Source organism: Maniola hyperantus, chromosome 5 (assembly GCF_902806685.2).
Source record: "Maniola hyperantus chromosome 5, iAphHyp1.2, whole genome shotgun sequence".
Classification (NCBI taxonomy): domain Eukaryota; kingdom Metazoa; phylum Arthropoda; class Insecta; order Lepidoptera; family Nymphalidae; genus Maniola; species Maniola hyperantus.
Genome location: NC_048540.1, coordinates 2,419,663 through 2,435,224, shown reverse-complemented (window position 1 = coordinate 2,435,224; position 15,562 = coordinate 2,419,663). Strand labels below are relative to the sequence as shown.

The following is a 15,562-nucleotide window of genomic DNA, read 5'->3' as shown; positions in this document are numbered from 1 at the left end:
GTGTAAACTACATTGAAATATATCTAGCAAATGTTATACTCTACATATAAGCAATCAAAGACATGAAATTACATTGTCTGTAAAACCACATTTCTATTATTGTCATGATAGGTTCGAGTTCACGACAGCAATTTGTTGAAAAAGAAAACTTCTGCCAGTTCAGAATTTTCTGAACATAAGTTTTCTAACATAATGGTTGTAACAATATAAAAGTCAAATAAAAATGCGAATCGCTTTATGAATATTCATTCACCATCGTATATTCAATTTAATCGGAATATTTAATCTGTTCTGTGTCGTTTACAATCCTGAACGAATACTGAATGATTTATGCGGCCATATTTCATTCGGTCGCTGATATTTTTTAGTGTAAAAAACGTGATAACATTTTCACTTTTTTATTAAAGTCAACTTTATAAATTGCTAGTACATCTTTATTTACGTACTATTCATTGGTTCTGTAAATTTTTATATTTAACAAGACATCTCATAAGTTATAGGCACTTAAACTGATTAAGTTCGGTTTCACTCCAATATTTTTTTTTATTCTATGATTCTTTTTAATTTAATATGACTTAGACCTACTTTACCCACAACTTTGTGGTGCTTACGTTGCATTCTAAGATTTTCGATTTTATTTGTATTTTCATAAGTAGGTATACACCGACAGAATCAATTAAATATTATGTTAATATAGGATTACAGGTAGGTACGTATACGAGTAGACCTACCTATAATCATACATTATACATATTATGTTTTGTATAATGTATATCCACTATCGATATATTATTATTATTATTACCTTCTATAGATGTTTTATATTCTTTGATTTTATTTATAGTTAAAACTCTATTGTAGTTCTGTAAACTTTATTGTGGTCTTTTTTCAAGGTTACACACCATCTGTGAGGTCCGGTATTCGGTAGTAGATGACTCTTCGTATATATATAAATCTTGTAATTTATGTACAACATAATCCACCTACACTGATGAGTCAACGAGTCAATCAATTAGGAGTTTAACTACTTAGTGAGTGACAAATATTGATTTAAACATAGATTTTTAGAGTGAACTATAACTAATGAATAAGTGTAGGCAAATAAAGATAAATATTTTGCGACGTTTTTATAAAAAGCCTTTATTTATTCAAAACTTATAATACGTAGATATTATTTATATTTTTTGGATTTAATATGTGATTAATTTTAATAATAGGTAACTAATTATTAAAATTAATCACATATTAAATCCAAAGAAAAAAATATATCACAATCTTTAATTTAAGAAGTTTTTTCCTTTTAAAACATATTGTCCCTCGTCATAGGAAGATATTATTTCTTATGTAAAATAAAATATTCGAGGAATACGTACAAAGTTTATTTAAAAATTCATTTTTTTAAAATTATAATAATAATAACCAAACCTGGGTTTTTAACTTATTACTTCTAGTCAAAGTAGGTATAATCTAATCGACAGCGATTACGTATACGTTTCGCCATAGTTTTCTGGTTATTACGTATTGTTATATTTTCTAGTAAGAAACGTTTTTTGCACGCTATGGCGTGCATAGCTTACGTTAATTCTATTTAATATCAATCTCATTTAAGTACCATCTATATTTTAAGCACAAAATTAAACAAACTACTTCAGTAGGTACCTACTTTTACATTACACTCATAGTAAGAATCTAATTAGAGTTTTAAACGTATTTTGAGCGTCATTATAAGCGTGAAAGTACTCTTATACAACATTTAAGTTTCATTAGTGATTGAATAATGTGTTAGGTAGAGAAATAAAAATATTGACTCTTTCACTTCGCAATAGATAAACATAGACTGCTCGTAAGTATGTAATCAGAAAAGCAGATCAGAACTAACATATCTATTTAGCGATATAGTGCGAAACGGGTTTCTTGATCTCGTCGAACTTTCGTCATTTGGTAGACTAACTTTCCATTTTGCAGTCTAGGTATTGGAATAAATCAATCTAACTATATCTAGATATTGAAACTTGTATCAGTTTGTAGGTACAGCTAGGAGATACGGGTGGTTACAACTGGTCATGGCATGAGAATACAGAAAGTATTTTTCCTAAAACTGTGGTTACGGATATGTCTATGAAACGGATATATACACAGATGGATATAGGCCACCTTTTTTATTTGGGAAAATTAGAGAGGATCATAGCGTTTTTATCTAAATATATAAAAGGAAAAGGTGACTGACGGAGTGACTGATCTATCAACGCACCGCTAAAACTACTGGACGGATCGGGCTGAAATTTGGCATGAAGATAGTTATTATGACGTAGATTTTCAGTAAGGATTTTCGAAAATTCAACTCCTAAGGGGAGTCAAATAGGGGTTTGAAATTTGTATAGTCCACGCGGACGATGTCACGAGCATAAGCTAGTAAAACATAAATCTACGCAGACGAAATCTCAGGCATCATGTAGTACTACACTAAATAATACCTAGTAACATAGGAAACCTATTTACATACGAATTTATTAGTACACACCTATATTACGTGACAAAATACCATTGGGTAGAAATATCCAAGGTTTGTCCCGTATTGTACCAGCAGAAGATTCTGAGACCTTAAGTGTAACCTTTCATAATAAATTAGGTTGTAGGATGTCGACATCCGATATACAACAAACACCTTACAAACTAAACCATTATAACATAAATAACAAAATTAGATAATGGCCCCGATTCTCTAGTCTCTCTCTAAACTAAATTTGGAGTGTCTGCATCCTTTTCTTTTAACTAATGCTAAAAAAGGAACGGAACATGACTTTCACATTTAAAGACTCTAAATTTTAGTGCACAATATGCCCGCTCATTTGTTCACGTCGATTTAGTTCTTTTTTCAATTCCGTGGAATCTCTTTGATTTTCCGGAATAAAAAGCAAGGCATCCAAGCTATCTCAGTACTAAATAGAGACTCAGACCTAAATCCACACAGGCATCAGATATTTTATAATATACATGTAAGGACATAGTAAAACAAAATAAATGAAATCTTTTTTTAGGGTTCCGTACCTCAAAAGGAAAGACGGAACCCTTATAGGATCACTTTGTTGTCTGTCTGTCTGTCTGTCTGTCTATCTGTCTGTCCGTCTGTCTGTCTGTCTGTCTGTCTGTCAAGAAACCTACAGGGTACTTCCCGTTGACCTAGAATCATGAAATTTGGCAGGTAGGTAGATATTATAGCTGACATTTGGGGAAAAATCTGAAAACCGTGAATTTAGGGTTAGATCACACAAAAAAAATTAAATTGTGGTCATAAACTAATAATTAGTATTTTCAACTTTCAAGGTGAGTGACTATATCAATATGAAAGGTCTTCACCTGTACATTCTAAAACAGATTTTTATTTATTTTTATGCATCATAGTTTTTGAATTATCGTGCAAAATGTCGAAAAAATACGACTGTAGTAAGGAACCCTCATTGCGCGAGCCTGACTAGCACTTGGCCGGTTTTTTATAATAATAAATGATTAGCTCGTGACAAACCAGTAAGTACGTGTCGTGTAGTTTTTTCCTCTCGAGTCTCGTCTGCTATATCGTGTAGAGCCGTCGGTTATGATTAGGCACGTCAGGCGTCTGCTGGTGTAGGGTCCTTTGATGGAGGTATTGCATACAATGTGATCATTACAATGTTTTATATATTTTTACTGCCACGATTTTTATGTTATACAGCAGAGATTAGTAATTACATACTAATCTCTATCTAAAACCGCGCGATTCCCTACGTGAGAAATTAAAGGAAATAGGTATTCTTACAGTAGCTTCTCAAAACATTTACAATAATAAAATTATTGTTCGACATAACATTCTCAGCTACAAAAAAATCGGTGATTTCCACGACGACAGACTAACTAGGAACCGTAATAAGCTTGCAACTCCTACGCTCCGCCTCGCGAAAGTGGGAATTAATGTAATCTATATATATAAAAGGAAAAGGTGACTGACTGACTGACTGACTGACTGATCTATCAACGCGCAGCTCAAACTACTGGACGGTTCGGGCTGAAATTTGGCATGCAGATAGCTATTATGACGTAGACATCCGCTAAGAAAGGATTTTTGAAAATTCAACTCCTAAGGGGGTGAAATAGGGGTTTGAAATTTTGTAGTCCACGCGGACGATGTCGCGAGCATAAGCTAGTATTTTATAATTAAATTCCACAAACAATTTATGACTTGCCTTTACACTAGTTTAAAAATCTATTAAAAGGATGCTCTTAAAAAAAGCATATTATACAATCGAAAACTATATAAATGATAAGAAAGCTTGGATGAACTTGATGATGACTCGCTCCAGCAATGCAAAGGGCTGCAATTGCTTGTACCTACAGTATGGTATAATAATATCGTAAATTGATCTCTTGAAAAGAGCAACCACAGAGTTTCTTGCTGGTTCTTCTCGATAGGAACGGCATTCCGAACCAGTGGTAAATTAAACTAGTTGACGATTCAAAAGCACTTGTAAAAGTTTACTTGAATAAAAATCTATTCTATTCTATAGGCTCGGGCTTTCACGAAAAAAAAGTTAGATGAGGGATTGGTCGATCTTAATTCAATTTATTCCAATCAGTGGAAACCATGCGAGCATTAGTAGGGCATCATTGGAATCTCGCGCTTCCGTGTAATTGATCGTTCCGCTGAGATTTATTGCTTTCGGGGGTAGTGCTCAATTAATTTTCCTTTGTTTGTACTATTCTATGTATACCATACTAAATATTTTGTGTTTTGACGTTTGCTAAAAAATAACTGATTATTTGGCAGTTGGCACCATCCCTATATCCATATCCATACTAATATTATAAATGCGAAAGTGTGTCTGTCTGTCTGTCTGTCTTTTTGTCTGTCTGTATGTTAGCTTTTCACGGCCCAACAGTTTAACCGATTTTGATGAAATTTGGTACAGTGTTAGCTTACATCCCAGGGAAGGACATAGACAACTTTTTATGCCGGAAAATTAAAGAATTCCTACGGGATTTTAAAAACCTAAATCCACACTCTAGTATCTCTATATAAATTCGAGCAAATTCCGCTACATTCGTCTCTGGAATGAAATGGAAAACATCGTAGGTGGTCACTTTTTTATTTGCCATAAAATAAATACGGAAGCAGCTAAAAAATCGACCACGAATTGCGAAACTCGTTACAAATTGTTCGCAGTGAATAATTCGCGATTTAAAAGTCAAAAGCCCTTTGCGGTCGGAGGCTGCGGCATTGGCAATGGCCGGTTTTTTATCAAATCACCTTACAGCGCCTTAAGCAGCAAGGGTATATCACTGGCCTTATATGGGACAGTGAGTAAACCGCTACTTCGTCATACGGACTAATTAAATCACTAGCAGATTTCAAGCAAAAGCAAAAATTAGCAGCAAAAATTGTGGGTTTGAAATTTTAAGATAACTATACCGATTACGAAAGGGCTTTACCTGTACATTCTAAAACAGATTCTTATTTATTTTTATACATTATAGTTTTTGACTTAATGCAAAATGTCGAATTTGCGTGAAAGAGGATCCTTCCCCCCCAAGTTTACTAATCGAGAAGTTTGAAATAATTATGGTCAAATCAATAGAGGTTTATGAATATTTTACAGGAAAAATAAAACCAACGCTTTAACTAGCATAGTTTTTTGATGTTAAAAAACCTCTGCAAACAAACTAACAAAAGTGATTCTTGCCGTTTTACTTCTTCTGTAATCGAGACCCTCGGTGCGCGAGTCTAATCGCACTTATATAGTCCTTACTTATTTTAGGGGTTGAATTTTCAAAAATCCTTTCTTAGCGAATGTCTACGTTATAAAAGCTATCTGCATGCCAAATTTCAGCCCGATCCGTCCAGTAGTTTGAGCTGTGCGTTGATAGATATCAGTCAATTAGTCAGTCAGCTTTTCGTTTTAAATATTATTTAGATTCAGTATTTTTACCGTCTGTGTGTCACAGAGTCCATGACTCAAGTGATAGAGGCATATGTTTGCTAAGCCCTGCCGACGCGACGGCAAGTAAACTACAACCATAGCAATGATCGCAAAATCACTCCTTATATGGATGGTAATCGTTTAACTCGTAAATAATGTTTAATGGAAGTGTCAGGTAACTATGTTGAAATAAGCGCAGAAATGTGGTTTTGCGGGGCGTATTTGCGTCATGTTTCTCATTTTGTAGTAGTAAATAAGAGGAGAAAGGTACAGAGGTAGAGATATTTCATAGAGGTGGGTCCTTCCCTGTCCACTTTTACTCTCTTTTTCTCTTTACTGTAAATGTTTTTGGTACAAATAAAAATAAATAAAAAATGGTGTTAATTCTGTCGTAGGCTAATAAACTAAATTGACACAACTAGGTGGAATTTCCTAAACTCCTTTCTTAGTGTTGTCATTAAGCCTACTTTTTTTTCCTACCATAAAGCACCATTATAAAATGGCAGCTTTATTGCTACTACCATCTAGCCGATGGGCTAATAAGTAATATTTTCTAGCTTAAAATTCTACTTACGATTAATTTCTAAATCTAATTTACAGTCCAATAACTGTCCTTTGTTTATTCTGCCGTAGCACAAGCACTATTGTTATTATATTAGGCCTACTGTCAAAATTTTAAGTTTTTAACTCCACCAGCGGTTTTGGCTATGCGTTCATAGATCAGTCAGTCAGGACGATGAATCATTTATACAATGCGTATTGTAGGTACGCAATTCAATGTAAGAATTAGTATACTTGTCGAATAAATTATTCTGCACATTAAATCAGGGTTTAAAACAACCTGGTTTAATAGTGTACTATAGAATAAAAAAATACCAATTTATTCCGTGCACGAATGCTGAATTCGAGCCGGCTTACGGGCGAATGTTAAAAACTTGAAAAGGTTCCTAATTAAAAGCTTCGTTTAATATTTCCACGTCGGATGATGTAACGAGGCTCGCTCCCGTCGAACATAAAAGGAATGTGCAGCAAAGAATCTTGACGAGGCCGTATTCAATGACTAAATGCACGGTTGCACTGAAAGTTGTATTGCTTTTTTTCCGTAAAAATCCTTGACTTTTGAGCTTTTAACATAAAAGTTTGGAATGCCGTTTAAAAATTTATACGGAGTGCGAATTGAGTGAAATAAATTACTATCTGTTTTAACTAATAATAATAACAAAATTAAATTTTTATAAAACAAATAAACAAGCAAATAGACTAACTAGTGGAGAGAAAGTTTTCTAAATGATAGCCACCGAGCTCATCTGACATTGGGTGGTTCTACATTGTTGCTCCACTGAGTGACATTAAAGTAATTTTTGTAGAAAACTTTCAATGGATTAAAAAGATATCAATAATTCTCGGCAAAGCTAGCAAACAAACTGTGATTTTGACATTGAATTTGGATCTCTTGTGGCGCCCTCTGAGTTCAGTTTTGCCTGTAAATCCCCATTAGTCAGGTACATGGTATAGTACTCACCCGCACGAAAGACCTCGCCGCAGCCATCGCAGCGGCTCGCGAACTGCGCGTCGTAGCAGTTGCCGCAGTAGATCTTCTCCAGCTTGGAGCCGAACTGCTTGTCGACCAGCGACACGCGGCATTTGGCGCACAGGAAGCAGGCTTCATGCCAGTGCTTGTCCTTGTATGACAGGTCCTGGAGAAGAAGAAATGCATTGGTTAAATACTTGTTAACGCCACTACCCAGTAACATTGTACAACATTGAAATAATGATTATCCTCTTAGTGCTAGTCGATGATAAGAGATGGCGCTACCAGAACATTGTATCTCGTGTTTGTTTTGCCATCTTTGAATATCACAATATTCCATATTCTTCAGTGGAAAAGAAAATAAATACGTAACCAAATTCCGGGGTTGATTAAGACGTTTGACGAAACTTTACAGGATTGCAGAAATTATGTATTACAATAACATATCGTATTTTATGTAAGTACTAGCTGATGCCCACGACTTCATCCGCGTGGATTTACATGTTTCAAAATCCCGCGGGAACTCTTTGATTTTACGGGATAAAAAGTAGCCTATGTGTTAATCCAGGGTATAATCTATCTCCATTCCAAATTTCATCCAAATCCGTCCAGCCTTTTTCGCGTGATTGAGTAACAAACATCCAAACTTCCAAACATCCACACTTTCACATTTATAATATTAGTAGGATCTAAACTTTGGAACCACCAAGTGTTTTAATGAATTCTTGAATTAAGTTTGTGTTACGAAAATTTGGTGCCCCATTATATCCAAAATAAAGCTAACAAACCGAGTCCGTTCAAAAAGCTGTTATTTCTAATTTATGCTATTATCTTCGGGTAATGATTGAGAGGTTTGTGTTTGAATTAGATCTCTTTTGCTGGAAAGACATGGTGCAGTCTAATTAAACTCAGTCAGTGATTGCAGTCAAGGGCTTACTTGTATCTGAATTTTTAAAAAAACTCTTCTAAACACGAAAAATGATAAAGGACGAAAGACATACGGCAAAGAAAAGACTCCGGTCACTTTATACATTTTATTGAATGACTAGCTTATGCTTGCGACTTCGTCCGCGTGGACTACACAAATTTCAAACCCCTATTTTACCCCCTTAGGGGTTGAATTTTCAAAAATCCTTTCTTATCGGATGTCTACTTCATAATAGCTATCTGCATGCCAAATTTCAGCCCGATCCGTCCAGTAGTTTGAGCTGTGCGTTGATAGACCAGTCAGTCAGTCAGTTAGTCACGTTTTCCTTTTACATATTTAGATTTAAGAATTTATAAACTAAAGTCATGACAAACAATGGTACCTAATTACTTTATCAATCACGTGGAAAACGCTAAAAGCATTAGCAGTGACGTTGCAAGCTCAGAATGATTAATGAGCCCAGTTTGAAGTGAAGAGCAAATATCGAGGGAAGGACATAATTAATTATACATACTCATATACAGTATAGTACAGGACATATTTACATACGGGTACAAAGAAAAACAAGCTTACTACATACCTAGTATCACAGTCAAAAAATAATAATGAAATAATTTATTTTCCAAAATATGGTAAAAAAATTAATTGCATCAATGGAAGCATAAAAAAATATAGTGCAGAAAATAATTATTATACCTACACTGAAAATAACTTCAACATTCTAGTCCCATTTTTGTAAGGTTAGGGAATCCGATTTTTGTTACACACACCTTACACGCGTATATTATTAAAATCCGATTAATATTACTATATCAATGCGAAGTTTGAATTTGTTGATCTGTAATCACGCCGTATCGAAGTAAATGGACTAACGTGATTTATTGAATAGATATAGTTAAAGACCGAGAGTGACATAGGTTACTCGCTATCCCTGGAAAATTGAAAAGGTTCCTTGGGTTTTTATAAAGGAGATTGCCCATTTATTTAGGAGCTTGCCCCCCCCGTTCAAAAGAGGGCCCGTTCTCCTTTAAATTCACGCGGACGAATTCGCAGATATTCAAGACATACCAAACCGTTTTGAAACAAATATTTCAAACCTAGCAAAAAGATTTAAGACAATAGTAATTGATTTTTTTTATTGATAAGAAAATTCCGTTACATTAACTGTTTGCTCTATGACATAGTTCAAGTGGAAAATTCCACTATTAAAATACGAAACATTAGAGATGTGTGGGCGCTATAAAAAATCATGATAAAGTATTACAATGATCCGGTCAATGAATTTTGTATGTACTTTATCGATTGTGTCGCCTACGATCATATAAATCTACGCGTAACCCAAATTTAATGAATAAATTTAAGTTTAGTGGTATAATAAATCTAATATAGCTCAGTACTGGTCTGCGACCAACAATCTAGAGATAGAAAAGGAAAAGGTGACTGGCTGACTGACTGACTGATCTATCAACGCACAGCTCAAACTACTGGACGGATCAGGCTGAAATTTGGCATGCAGATAGCTATTAACGACGTAGATATCCGCTAAGAAAGGATGCTTGAAAATTCAACCCCTAAGGGGCTGAAATAGGGGTTTGAAATTTGAGTAGTCCACGCGGACGAAGTCGCGAGCATAAGCTAGTTTTTAATAAATTACTACGTAGCTACTGATTATGAAATCGTTAATATAATTTTCTGAATAGAGATGTACAAGAAAAGGAAGAAGAACGCAAATAGAATATGTCTAACAAATAAACCGTATTTGGTTTCAGTTGGAGTTATCAACATTTCTTGGAAATAATTTGAATGAAAAAGAAATGACACGAGTAGACAAAAGTCATAGCCTACGCTATTATTAAGCTTTCTATTAAAGAACAATATTAAAAAAATTGGCACTTTTCTGCCGACCAATCTCATACGTGACTCCTTCAAGCTACTTGACATTGGCAAAGTGCATTGTGGTGGGTTGGAACTACAAAAAGACATAAATCGAGAAGAGAAGAAACTTGAACGTGCATAGGTATGCATATTTTTCTGCATTTGAGAAAAATAATTGATGGACAAAAACGAAAATTTAATTCTTCAAAATTATTAAATTATTAACTCAAAGTTTTAACTGTTTCAAAATCGGTCCCACTACTGCTCGCAGCTCGACCCATGTTTTAAATCTATGATTTGACTTGTGTTTAAGAGGGTGAAGATGAGGGCATGCGCTAGCCTTAATTAAAAGTAAACAAAAAATATCATGCGTTAAGTGCCAGTTAAATCCAATACGTGTTTACAAATTCAATCTACGAGTTTGAAAAATCCCCCTTCATTTGACGTTCTATTCTTGGCACCATTGCGAGAATACAGAAGTTAACACTTATATAGAGAGAGCTATCTATACTGCTATGCTATCTATACCTGCGTTATTTCATAAAAGTTTCTCAGCGTATATTGTCCTGACACAGGGAGAAACGATTAGTGACTATGAAGGTTGGACCATTGTAGCTTTGGGAGATAGCAGGTAATAAAGGTGTAAAAAATCTTACGTCAAAATATAAAGTGTAATTTATTTATATTTTCTTCGGAACAGTATTAGAAATCTTAAATAGAAAGATACTAAGTGGCTGGCAATGCATGACGTGATAACAGGTATCTATCTGCCAAAGCCACCCATGATCCAACCTTCATAGTCGCTGATCAATCCTCCATGTGTTGGGGACAATACTCAGAGAAACGTGCAGCTTTTATCAAATAACGAAGGTCTGACACCAGCTGGCTCTTAGTCCATAACCTAAATGTCGTAAAGTCAATATATCTAGTGTGTTTATTTTCGCCGATTACGAAACACAGAGTACATTTAATCCACAATAATATATATCCACAAATGCCAAAGTCTTGGTACCTTTTTAGACATAATAATATATTATGTAGATTTATGGGCATCTCGAGGATTTCAGATTATTTAAAAATCTCTATGTTTTGAATAAAGTTAAGATTTTGAGTTTGAGTCTGAGACGGCTGAATTGACTTTTACTGGATAAAAAATCGCAGAGGTAGCTTGTTTAATAGACACGGTGGTAAACTACAGCGAAAAATATATCGAAGACCCTAAGAGTAACCAACCGAAGCATTTAAATTTTGTTTCTAGTAGTAAAATAAATTCACGCCGACAACGTCGTGGAGAGTTACTAAAGCATAAATTTCTAAAGAATCGCCTGTCCGATTCTCCCATAGTTTCTCAAGGCTGACACCGAATGAGCACATTAGAATAATAACATTTGTTTCCGACCCAAAAATAGCGCACAAGTACCGGCCTGCTTGTTCTCCATTTTGTTTTGAAAACCGTCCACTGTTTGTTCCGAGTCTCATTACTTTAACTAACAAACTGTTTCACAAGAGAACTAGCATAATATTTGTAAAGCTACAAATAACCACAACTTATAAAGGACCACTCCTTTATATATTCTAAGGAGAATTATTATGAAAATGATAATCCTATCAGATAGATGCAGAGTCCATGCATCAAGTGGGACAGAATAGCTTTAGACCAATGAACACAGATGACGACGTATACTAATTTAAATGTAGTTTAATCATTTCTTCATTCATAACATATCCACATGTAATTAGGAAAAGAAAAACGTTTTCTCATCTAGCTACTGATTTATTTGCCAAAAAGATGGCGTAATTACTCATTACACCAATAAGAATATCGGATGACCGTTATTAGGTGTAACATTTGGTTTAAATCATCATTTATAACTCTGTCGTGCTTGTAACTGATTGATAGATAGTGACTGACGCGACGGGCGTAGTTCAAAGAATTTTTAATGTTGATACATTGGGGATATTGCAGCTGTTCGGTATAACGGGAAAAGTCATTCGAGATAAACGCTGTATAGGTATACTTGATGTTGGCAGCGTTCTGGCTGGGGCCGTGTGCAGAGGTACGCCCGAAGAATCTGGGCCGACTGGAGTTACTGAACTAAATTTGATCAGAGTGACAAAGCTAAATAATGCCACTGAAGATACTAAATCTGCGGTATCATATTTAATGACACTTTTTGCTATCTTTAAACAACTACAAACAACTAATAAAACAGATCTTTTCTTCATCCAAGCATCTTTAAAGTTCTTTTGTGTCCAAATTAATTTTATAATCGCAAAGCGATCTATAAATTATGCTTGTGTATGTCAGATTTTTACGGCTAAACTGATTTTATTAATATTAGCATAGATTTACTAAGCATCGTTTTTGGTCATAGATTATTTTTTAGTATGGGAAAATATCTGACGACTCGGGAGTTTTGGAGGAGAGAAATTTTCATTGAATTCGGAAAAAGGTTTTGCCTAGTTTGTCCGCGCCTTTTATATATTTTTTGGATTATACGAGTTTAAGTATCTCTTTTAAGTTTAATTTGTTACTAGTTCAGGGTCTGGCTTTCTCAACACATATTTGACATGTTACAAGGTTTTGGAATTCAACTATTCTAAATTAATTTGGCTCAAATACTACATTTAATCGTTTTGGCACATATTAACATTCTATAATGGATATAGAAGTATGAATCAGATACAAATGCTTCAATGTATTGTGCTTATGCGAAATATGATGCAATTAATCTTCTCGTTCAAGAGTGATTTATCAAAATGTTTCAATTAAAGGTATCAATGGTAACTTGTAAGGATGAAAAGAGGATAATTAAGACGTGGTAAAAGCTTTAGGTTGACTATGGATTTTCTTTCTAAGAGGAGAGCTGTGTTCAGTAGTGGGCCAGCGATGGGTTATATATTATAGGTATTAACTATATCATTTAATTTGCCTTTCCTTACTTTTGTACTCCTTAAGGATAACTGGTTATTAAAGTAACTTAATTTGATTCCAGTTCTGCGCTGGAATAAATCCACTGCATTAATGAATTGGAATAATGTGAACCAGACTTTATGGAAATGGAAATCATTTGGTAGGATTCAATGACGCAACTGACCTTCGAGTCGATGCCGATGATCTTGTTGCATTCTTCGCAGCCATTGGCGAAGGCGCTCTCGTAGCACTTGATGCAGTAAGGGTGCTCATCCCTCAGGACGTACCGCTGGCCGGTGAGAGACTCGTCACACTGCCAGCAGCAGAAGTGACCGCTGTGCCAGTCCTTGTTCATCGCCTTGGTGTATTCGCCGCTGAAAATGAGCTGCGAACAAAAGCATCAATGTAGAATAAACGCTGGCTTAGCACCGTATCTGTAAATGCCGATATGACGGTTATAATTAATGGAATCACAAAAATATCCTCAAAATTCAGTAAAATGGGGCAAGAAGTACCTACGTATTAATTTTAGTAAACTATCTTACTGCAGATTGTAACGCCAATAAAAAGGTTCATTGTAACTTAGTCTGGTAAATAAACGAATGCTGGTTGCTGTAGAATATAGACGTAAAAATCAAAACTAAATAAACGCAATGTGAGAAAAATTTATGATGTCGACTCCAATTTCAGAAGCCATATATAAACGATACCAGACAACGACTCGATGAAAAGAAAACGGCCACAACAAATTTGAAATTCAAGATCAGGGGTACGATACAGTTTAGACATTCGATATTGATGTTAGCTGATATCAGTGCCTCAGTTTAGTTGCTGTTTTTTGTTGATTTGGTCTTAAAATGTCACATATTTGGGTTGATAGATGTAATATATACCTTAAATTAGGTCGGGTATGTGAGGGTGGCCATAGTAGATAATACCTAACTTAGTTTGCTTCAATGTCACTATAAATAAACGTGTTTGAAATCTGCACTTTATAAACACTGTGGTCACATCGCACTACACGAGGGTCAAGGCTTGGCCACCACTACACATACCCATCGTCGTTGACGTTAGTCGCGTTAGTCTGTTCGACTTCTGTGACGGTGATGTCTCCATCCTTGGACTCCCTACGCTTGGAGCTCTTCTTGACCTTCCTGGTCTTCCTTTCGGTTGTCGTGTACTGGACTTGAACGTCTACGTCGGCCATGGCAGGGTCTGTTCTGCCTTTGGTGTAATGTAACTAACGATAAATGATATCACCGAACGCGGTCACGACCCGAATTCGAATGGCGAGCACCGGTGGCTGAATCGCAGGAATTATTCCAGAATGTTGAGCGCACGCGCCGGTGGGGGGAGTTTAGGATTTAAATTTGGATGAGTGACGGAGAGGGCAGGTGCGCGGGCGGCGCTTCCAAACGTCCGGAGAATCGCGCGATTTTCCCCATAACAGACCGTGCTTTTAGGATCCCGTACACAAAGGGTGCCAACGGAACCCTATTACTAAGCCTCCGCTGTCCATCCGTTTAACTGTATGTCAGCGGGCTGTATCTCATGAACCGTAATACGAGCAGGTAGATAATATATTTTCACATGAGTGTGTATTTCTATTTAGGTATATCAACAAAATATAATAACAAAATAGGCGAATTTCAAAATGGCCGCTATACAAAATATTTTAAAGTACTCTTAGTTAAAGGTACAGAACCCTTTGTGTGCGACTCGCACTTGACCGTTTTTTATTTTTTGTGATAGATACGCTTGCGCTTGACTACAACCATTTGGAAAGCAATAATAAGATCTAGGTTTGAAATTTGAATGCGCTTGCCTATTCAATCATGTTTTGAATGCTGAAACGTATGCACATAACTTCTCGATGACATGTCGCCATCATCATCATCATCATCTCAACCCATCGCCTGCCTACTACTGAGCATGGGTCTCCTCTTTAAACCGAACGTTCCGTTAAAGCAAGTAGTATTTGATCAAGTTTAAAAAGTAGGGTACATAACTCCTAAAAGTTAGAGGTGAAAGCTATAGGGATGTAGGATTACAGCCTCGTTACTTTAGTTTTAAGTTTTCGTAATTAATTATCACCATTATGTACAATACAGTTTTTGTCCCTCCTGTAAAATTTAATTTAGTGCCTAATTAAACAAAAGTTTGCCAGCTCCTCAGTTGAATGTGCAGTAAACACTTGTAAAATGTAGGGCGAAACGTTTGAGCTGAACCAGCCAGCTTATCGCTTTGGCTGTGGTTCAGATTCGGCAGTAATTGTTTGCAGATCATTGATTTATACTCAACGACTAATATAAATAAACATTGACCCATATTATGCGTTAAACGCGTTAGTCGGATGTGCATGTATT

General features: G+C 35.5%; 1 protein-coding gene across 1 annotated transcript in view; it reads right to left on the bottom strand.

The window, feature by feature from the left end:
• Positions 1-15,562, bottom strand: part of LOC117982478 (uncharacterized) — a 112,664-nt gene that overhangs the window by 26,275 nt on the left and 70,827 nt on the right. Inside the window, 2 exon segments of the mRNA XM_069498652.1 lie at positions 7,471-7,645; positions 13,381-13,581. Coding sequence (XP_069354753.1) covers positions 7,471-7,645; positions 13,381-13,581 — 376 coding nt within the window.